General features: G+C 46.1%; 1 protein-coding gene and 1 non-coding gene across 2 annotated transcripts; both read left to right on the forward strand.

Annotated features, from left to right (window-relative positions):
- The first annotated feature begins 380 nt into the window (after positions 1-380).
- dkc1 (dyskeratosis congenita 1, dyskerin) lies at positions 381-8,373 on the forward strand. Its single transcript, XM_086050175.1, has 15 exons — positions 381-498; positions 1,916-1,965; positions 2,055-2,141; positions 2,450-2,541; positions 3,352-3,536; positions 3,701-3,765; positions 4,018-4,144; positions 4,212-4,342; positions 4,985-5,128; positions 5,197-5,317; positions 6,195-6,313; positions 6,451-6,554; positions 7,702-7,750; positions 7,833-7,979; positions 8,111-8,373. The coding sequence occupies exons 1-15, from the start codon at positions 483-485 to the stop codon at positions 8,177-8,179; spliced, it is 1,506 nt and encodes a 501-aa protein (XP_085906301.1). The 5' UTR covers positions 381-482; the 3' UTR covers positions 8,180-8,373.
- LOC147137073 (small nucleolar RNA SNORD83) lies at positions 5,369-5,445 on the forward strand. Its single transcript, XR_015089436.1, has one exon. It is a non-coding gene; the product is annotated as a small nucleolar RNA SNORD83 (small nucleolar RNA).
- Positions 8,374-8,886: the final 513 nt, after the last annotated feature.

An 8,886-nucleotide genomic window follows, 5' to 3' on the forward strand; every position in this document is an offset into this window, starting at 1 on the left:
TATTTTGTTTTGAACAGCATATCATTCTCAAGTTTGTTTCAAAATGCAGCACTAATGGGCAATTTTAAAAAAGGTCGCGCATCGGGTTTACTTTTACAAAAGGAAATAATATCAATAAATCACATAGTAAATATGTTAGCTGGGTATATATCGTGAAGTGTTTTGAAGGGGGTGACACAGCGGCAAAGACGTCTGTGCTGTTTTTTGCAAGTTTGTCTCGGGCAACATGTTCTGTAACTTTGAGGCTTAGAATATATTTTGCGTTTAAAAATATACAACACTGTTTCATTCTATTATCAACGGAGTCAGTTAGTTAGACAGTTCGTTAGTCAGTTAATGGGTATTATCTCTGTGCTGTAGTAGCGCAGTATTTCCCCAGATGGCAGCATGGCGACGATATGAAGAAGCCAAGCCGTTAACGAAGAAGAGAAAGCGGAAAAAGAAGGGGCAGAGCCACCAGCGCGCTAACCAGTCGGACGAAGATGGCGGACGCAGACGGTGAGTGGAAGACGCGTTCCTGCGAACACTTTTGATTTGTTTGTGCGGTTGTTTTAAACTAAGAACATGTTACTTTCCCATTTATAAGATAAAAGCGTAGGAAAAAAAATCGCGGTGACTTACGAGGGAACGTGGGCTGTATAAATTACCCTCTGAAAGCATTGAAGATGACCTTTGTTTTAGTGAAACATCGTATTCGAAAATCAAGTCAAAGCTGTAGTTGCAACAATGTGATTGTCGTTCAAGTCAAGTGTAATGCGAGCCGTCGACGCTTCTGTGGCCAAGCCACGTGTGGACCGTGAAAAACGGGCAGGACCCCGTCAAACGGTTTTCCCACAATGATGAGAACGTTGTCGTCGTGTTCTATTGCAACCTTGTTTTTCATCGTCTCCTCTTAGGAGGAATGAGTCCTAATTTGATGGGTTTTTTTCTCGCTCGGCTGGTTTTTAGGCTGACTCCATGCCGTTAGCATTGTTAGCTTCCACATGCTAGCAGGCACGTGTTGCACCGACGACCACGTGGGCTTACCCAATCGTCTAACTCGTGAATTTTGAGCAGTGTCAAACAATTTTACGTCAATCAGTGTTAAACCATCGATCATATGACCCGCGTAAAGCATGTATTATTGGTATTGATGTCAATTGATTATTTCTCAACAATGGCAAATAACTTACTTTGCATTTTCCCCACCCAGTTTTGCCATTATTTATTCGGTAATGAATTTTTCTTTAACATGCTCAAATTTGTCGTATTTTGCAAGCCAGCCTGGTGAAATTGGGCACAAAAAAACATAGCCACTCACAGATCAGGGAAAAGAAAAACACGTGAAACATGATATCCAGCACATGTGGTCGTCACGACCAGGCAAATAAATGCAGAAGCTATGCTGTCTTGGTGTGTAGTGACATGTTTTGTGGGGTTCGTTGGTAAGCAACAATGTCCAACTTAAAAGCTTGTCAGCCATTTTGGTTTTGAGGTGATTGTTTTGACCTGAATTGCTTTAACAGTCAAATCATCTTTTGGAGATGAGCGTTGCATCGAATCTCAGCAAATGATTCATCCAGGTTCTAATTTACACCCACGTGCTGTGGTAAAAATGGTTTGGTAGCGTTTGACCGTATAAAGTCGACGCATCACTGTTTGAATCACAAAACGCTCAGTCAAGGTCAGGGAAAGCCTACTAGAACGTCCGAACTTGATTCTGGCTTATCAGATGCTCTTTTCTGTTTAACACGAGTTTGACTAAGCTTGGTTATTTCTGACCACATCCCAAGTCTCGAATGAGGCTGCCAATGTTACCATGACGGTGATTCTTTTGCGCTCCACTAGGGGGAGTCGGCGCAGCACACATTGGGAGTTGTGATTGATTTTGATGGCCTCAGTCATGTTTTCATTCCGTGCCGTGCTTTGTTTTCAGCTTCGGCAAAGAAGAAGAAAAAGGCCAAGAAAGTGGCCGAGGATGTCGGGGTGAGTGACAAAATCGTTGTCGCCTTTTGTTTTGAAGTCATGTCGTCGATCTGGCCCCGATCAAGACGATGCAAAATGTCTTCCGCCAGGAAATCCAGCAGAGCGGCGACTTCCTCATCAAGCCCGAAAGCAAAGTGCCCACATTGGACACGTCCCAGTGGCCCCTCCTCCTCAAGGTGAGCTCGCGCACGTCCTCCTCGTTCCTCCTTTCCCGCCGCCGCGACATGATGAATCCGTTTATCCATTCGCCGAGCGGCGACCCGTGCCGGCCCGTCGCCGCGCCCCCGTTCTGGGGGCGGGGCCTCGCCGGCACCGCTCTCGGCGCGCTTCGGCGTTCTGCCGGAGCCGCCGCTCGAGCGGTGCGGCGTCGAGGGCCGGCCGAGCGGGTGGCCGCAAAGATGACATTTGGTCTGATCGCGCCGCTGGCGCTCGATCGGTTGCCGTGGCGCGTTTCCAAGAAGTAACGGCGTCCGTTTTCCCGTAGAACTTCGACAAGCTGAACGTGCGCACGGCCCACTACACGCCGCTCCCCAGCGGGAGCAACCCGCTCAAGAGGAACATCCAGGACTACATCAAGTAAGACGCGACGATGGTGTCATGACACGCGGGCGTCCACATTAGCGTCTGCTTCCTGACTTTTTTTGTTTTTTTGCACTTCCAACAGCTGACCAGTAGGTGGCAGCATACAGGCTGACGATAGTTTAACTTTGCTATAAGTCTTTTGGGGACTTTTTTTGCACTCAGTATACGGAATTACATAGCGACAGGTTCTCTCCTTTGACACTCACACAAGAAAAAACTGAAGTGGGAAACTTAAGTAATAAAGAAAAAAGCATGCACACCTTTTTTGACCAGCTGTGCACTGTAGTGAGGTTCAACCTTTTTGTTCTAAATTGACCACTCTTGGAATTAGGCATGTACCTTTTTATTAGATTCTGACGCTAAGAAATTACCAAATAAAAACTGCCATTTTTTTTCTCTCCATTGAACATGATCTAGTCAACTTCAAATAAACAAAATATATGCCCCATTAAGAAACATTTAACACAATCGTGTTAACTAGTCCCCCCTGGCACTTTTTTCCCCTCGACAAAGCCTAAAGTCGCCGAGTTTAAGTCTGCTGCAGTTGGCACAGTGGCTCTTTCTCATTTCCGCGCCTCCCTCTGTGCGGGGTGTGTGTAACTGCTCAGCCCTCCCCTCTCTGCTGAGTCCAGGAGGGGTGGGAAAAAAGCGGCTGGCCTTATTAACTTGATGGCAGAAACCTTGACTTTGGGAGAGAGTTCCAGACCGGTGCCAGCTCCAACCGAATTGCGATACGGCGGACATTTTGTGCCATTTAACCCTCGAAATGGCTTCTTGATGCGAGCTGGTTTGCGCCCCCCGCAGGTCGGGCTTCATCAACCTGGACAAGCCGGCCAACCCTTCGTCTCACGAGGTGGTGGCGTGGATCCGGCGGATCCTGCGCGTGGAGAAGACGGGCCACAGCGGCACGCTGGACCCCAAAGTCACCGGCTGCCTCATAGTGTGCGTGGACCGAGCCACGCGGTTGGTCAAATCCCAGCAGAGTGCAGGTATGCCCTCGTTTTTTTTTTTTTAATGGGTTTTAGTTCCTTTTGAATCGGCGGAAAGCGAAAGGTCCATCCTGGTGGGTCGGGCCTCAACCGAGCCGTCTCAATTGAGAGAGAAAAAAAAAAAAAGCAGCCACGCCCACTCCCTCCTCTGCTGTGTGTTGCAGGGAAAGAGTATGTGGGGATCGTTCGGCTGCACAACGCCATCGAAAGCGAGCACGCGCTGGCCAGAGTAAGTTGCGCTTTGCTGCTAAACGCTCTGCAGGCGGCGCCCTTGTGCAATCACGTTCCGAGGCCGCTTTTGAAATTGTCGGTCATTTTAGTCCGGCGTGATTTTAAAGCAGACTTCTGGCTTGGGCACAATTATTCTGAATCTCAAGAGGAAGAGATTTTGCTTTGAATTTTCCGAAATAAAATTGAGATGTCGTTTTGAGCCTTTGTGTGTGGATTTGAGGCGTCCGATCCAGTGTTGTCGTCTTTTCAGGCGATGGAGACTCTGACGGGCGCCCTGTTCCAGCGACCGCCGCTCATCGCCGCCGTCAAGCGCCAGCTGCGAGTGCGAACGGTCTACGAGAGCAAACTGGTGGAGTACGACGCCGACAGGAGGCTCGGTAAGCTCCGGGCGAGCTCGGTTGGCGCGATGCGGGGGCGGCGCTTGACGCCGGCGCCGTCTTTCAGGAATCTTCTGGGTGAGCTGCGAGGCGGGAACCTACATCAGGACGCTGTGCGTCCACCTGGGCCTGCTGCTGGGCGTCGGGGGCCAGATGCAGGAGCTCCGCAGGGTCCGCTCCGGAGTCATGGGAGAGAAGGTGGGCTCGGCTTTCTCCGCTCGCCCTGTCATGGACCGCAACGGAAACGGAAAACAAACTTTCAAATAACGTGAAGCATGTTGAAAATGGGAACTGAAAATATCCTAGGGGGTTATCCAATATCCAAAGTGTTGAGTTCAGTTCGACTGCTGGTGTCGCACTGCCAATGAAACTTTGGGACAGCAAACGTGCGGCTGAGATTTTCCTCCGTAAGGTTTCGGTGCCGACGTTGGGCGCTTTTGGACCGACGTGGCAGAATGCGGCTGCTCACAGACGGCAATAAGTCCGAGTGGATGGCAAGGAAAGATGAAATGAAAAGATGTTGGACCTCGGTGTGGCAAAACAAATCGTTCAACCAAAAAAAAGTTTTTGGGGGGGCGCAGGTCAAAATGTTGTTTTTTTAATGTAATTATGTATTCGCAATAAGATGCATTTGGGCAAGGCTCGTACCAATGTATATTTTGAATGGGGGGGTTGATGTATTTAGATTTTATTTTTTTAATACCTCTTAATTTTGGGCAGAAAGCTATTTTTGAGGATAAATGTATTCACTTCTATCTAAATGATTTTGTGTACTTTTCTCGGGCGCATCTCCTGTATCGGTGATGTTTGGCGTTGAATTTTTTTGCGCGCGCGGCTTAGGACAACCTGGTGACCATGCACGACATCCTGGACGCCCAGTGGCAGTTTGACCACAACAAAGACGAATCGTACCTGCGGCGCGTCATCTTCCCTCTGGAGAAACTTTTGGTGTCGCACAAGCGCCTGGTGATGAAGGACAGCGCCGTGAGTCCCCGCCGCCGCTCCGCCTCGGGCTGGTCAAAACGCGTTTGACTCCGAGCGCTCGTCTTCAGGTCAACGCCATCTGCTACGGCGCCAAGATCATGCTGCCCGGCGTCCTCCGCTACGAGGACGGCATCGAAGTCAACCAGGACATCGTGGTCATCACCACCAAGGGGGAAGCCATCTGCACAGGTGCGTGCGTGCGTGCGTGCGTGCGCGCGCTTGGGCGTGTGCGCACACGGGGCCACATGATGACGCGTGTAGATCCAGGAGCCCTCGGGCTGTGTTGACCTGCTATCTATCACCCTTGTCTGATGGCTCTCGTTTGTCAGCGGCAAAGGCCCGTGCGCTTGGATCGTCAAAATACTTTGGAGGTTTTCGTGGGGATGGCAAAATATTTTGGGCTGAATGCGATAGAATTTTAAAAAATGTCCCCCAAAAAGTGCAATTTGTTTTTTTTTGGGACGCTAAAATATTTTGGTCACATTTTTTTACCCATAAGAGAATTCTATGTATGAAATTTTTGTGTTTGGAATAGTTTTTTTTAAATAGTCATTTTGATAGAATCTTTTTGTGGTGAAAGTCATTTTAATAGAATTCTCTTGTGTGGGGGAAGCTTACCCGTAGGGAACTTTTTTTTTATTTATTTTTTTGGCGGGGGGCGAGAGTCTTGCTTTTTTTTTTTTTTTTTTTTTTAATGAAACATTTTGGTGAAAGTTATTTTGATAGAATTCTCTTGTTGGGGTGTTAAACATTTGTTTGCAGAAAATTTATTTGGAAGTATTTTTGGCTGAGTCGTATTTTGGTATTTTTGGGGGGGGAAAGCAATCATTTTTGAGATTGTTTGATATATCGACACATCCAAACAGAAGCTATATTTTGTTTGGAAAGTTTTTTTTTTTTTGTTTTTGCAGAAATGTTTTTTAAAAAAAACAATTTTTTTTGCAAGATTATCCAGCTGAAAACTATTTTGGATGATTTACAAAACCTTGATGGTGACTAGTGAATATGAAAGGGATGCGCATGCGAAGGCGTTAACTTCTTCTCTCCATTGTTTTGCACGCGCCAGCTGTGGCCCTGATGACGACGGCGGTCATCTCCACGTGCGATCACGGCGTGGTGGCCAAGATCAAGCGCGTCATCATGGAGCGAGACACCTACCCGCGGAAGTGGGGGCTCGGACCCAAGGTGGGTTCTCCGGTCGTTCGGGAAGCGGCCACTGATTCCGAATGGAGCCGGTTGACTCGTTCCTGACTCCCCGATCACCGTGCGCATTCTCACGCGGGAGACTCAACCGTTGACCGTTGGTCATTTTTGTCCATCAGGCGAGTCAGAAGAAGATGATGATCCAGAAAGGACTTCTGGACAAGCACGGAAAGCCCAACGGAAGCACGCCCGACACGTGGAAGACGGACTACGTGGACTACAGGTGAGACCAGATGCATTCCCGCCCGGGTTATCGTTTCCGGGTGTTTCATGTAGGCACTTCATTTTCAAAGCAAGTGTTTTTTTTTTAAATGCTGCTTGTTTTATCCTTGTTGTAATTAGTCTCATGAATGAACAATGTAGTTTGAGCTTTTTTTAAAAGCACTTTCATTTTTATGTGAAAAATGTGTCGGGTTTTAGTTGATTGTAAAACCTTGGTTCCGTCATGCGTGTTGTCGCAGAGGGTTATCCCTGGCTGAGGTGTGCCGTCCTCTTCCAGGGAGTCACTCTGCTACAGTGACTCTCCGTGTGGCTTCTTCGCTCGGCCGATGGTTGCCTCGGCGATTAGCTGCTCTGAGTACACCTCATCTGAATGCAGTTGGAGATAATCCAGTTGTGGAACCGTTACCTTGGGCTATGTTTTGCATTTTCATCCCTTGGCTGCAAAACTAGACAGGATTTCCAAATTCATCCAGCAAAAGATGGGCAAAAATGTTGAGCATTGTTTGCAAATGTCATATTTGGATTCAACGCGGATAAATCGGTCTGCTTTCATGGCGCACGGCGGTAATCGGAGAATATTTACTGCTGAAATTGCGACCATTTAAAGTTAGCCACTGGCTGATTAATCATAGTCGTCGGTTAATTTGATAATAAATCAATTAACTTAGTCATCGATGTTCATTGTTGCTTCTCTAGTGTACTTTCTCAGTCATAACATCCAAAAATGTTTTTAAGTTGTATTTTATTGATGAAAAATGAGTTTTATAAAGTTGTAATTTGGTCATCTTTTAGAGAGAAAAAATGTATTAAGGTTCAACTGTCGCACAACTGAGAATATTTTTAAGAAATTATTTTTAGAAATCGTATTTGCCCTGGAAAAAAACAAAGTCCAGGAAGTAGAGCTCAGGAGTCAAAAAAATCAAAATGTATTTTGCACAAAGTGGCAACAACAAAAAAAACTGCACTTTTACGATCAAGAAAACGATTGTAAACTCAAGAAAAAAAAGTCGCAACTGAAAATCACCTTGCTCAGGGAAATTGAACAGGCGTGTGTTGACTTTTTATAACCAGTTATCTTCAAGAAAATATTTTTTCCCCAGCTGTCATGTATCTTTAAGCAAAACCTTTGTCTATTTTTAACCCCACAGTGCCACCGCTGCCGCCAAGGAGTCGGAAGCAACCAGCACGCCAGCGAAGGTAAAACCATCAGTGCTCGTCTGTTAGCTTCTCAGCCCGCAGGAGCCGCTCACCTCACCCCTTTCCTTTCATCTTTGCGCAGAGGAAGAGGGAGGCGGCAGACAGCGAAGTGGAAGCCACGTCTGCCACTGAGGGGACACCCAAAGAGAAGAAAAAGAAGAAAAAAGAGAAACGGGCCGAAACGGAGGATGCGACGACGACGGCAGCGGCCGCCGAGCCACAAGTAGAGGTTAGTTAATAAAATATAACTAGGTTTGTGGTAGAACAGCGGATGCATTTTTGTTTTTTTGGGGGCCCATTTCCAAAATGTTTTAATCCACAAGGCTTGATGTTCGACAAATGTTTTTCCTGTGTTTGCAGCTTGAAAGTGGGAAGAAGAAAAAGAAAAAGAAAAAGAAAGCCAAAGAAGACAACGAAGCTTCCGAGTGACACTCACAACTTCCGCCCATTGTCGGACTGAGACGTTTTTTTTTTTTTTTTTTTTATACCTTTTGTTTGACTTGTAAATAATGTCTTTGAAAATAAAACTATACAAGTTTGTGACATTTTAGAAGTATCTAAAATGAAAGGTTGATGCCATGTATCAAACATTTCCATGAATAAAAACAAACTCTCAAACTGTACTGAGTGAATTCAAAGCACCAGTAGTGGCAAAACTCATCCCGTTTTTCCCGGAAGCATTTCGGTACTCAAAACATTTTTCCACTCAAGTCTTGTTTGTTTTGTCCGTCAAAGACGTTCGTATCCATGCGAAACATTGTAGTACATGAATCTTACCTGTGTGGGGCGCTGTAATGCCAGAAAACGGCGAAGATGGCTGCGCACGCAGTATGAAACCTCCCAAAAAATAGCATTTAAATCAAAGTGATTTAAAATGAAGATCCTCTGACTGACTTTATACTACGGCCATACATAAAAATAACATTTAAGAACTACCAAGCACGTAAGGATTTAAGAACTAAGTATTGCACCAATCAAAATATGGCCCCAAAAATGGAAGCACTACCTGTTATCACGTAACCCATAATCGTCTTTAAATGGTAATATGAAATCTAGTTAAATGTGGACTTATGTTATGTAAAACTTGTCTTGTGTGTTAACAAATTGAAATACTGTACCGCAATCTAACCACAAAA

Source organism: Filicampus tigris, chromosome 13, assembly GCF_054856515.1.
Source record: "Filicampus tigris isolate MCC_2025a chromosome 13, RoL_Ftig_1.0, whole genome shotgun sequence".
NCBI lineage: Eukaryota > Metazoa > Chordata > Actinopteri > Syngnathiformes > Syngnathidae > Filicampus > Filicampus tigris.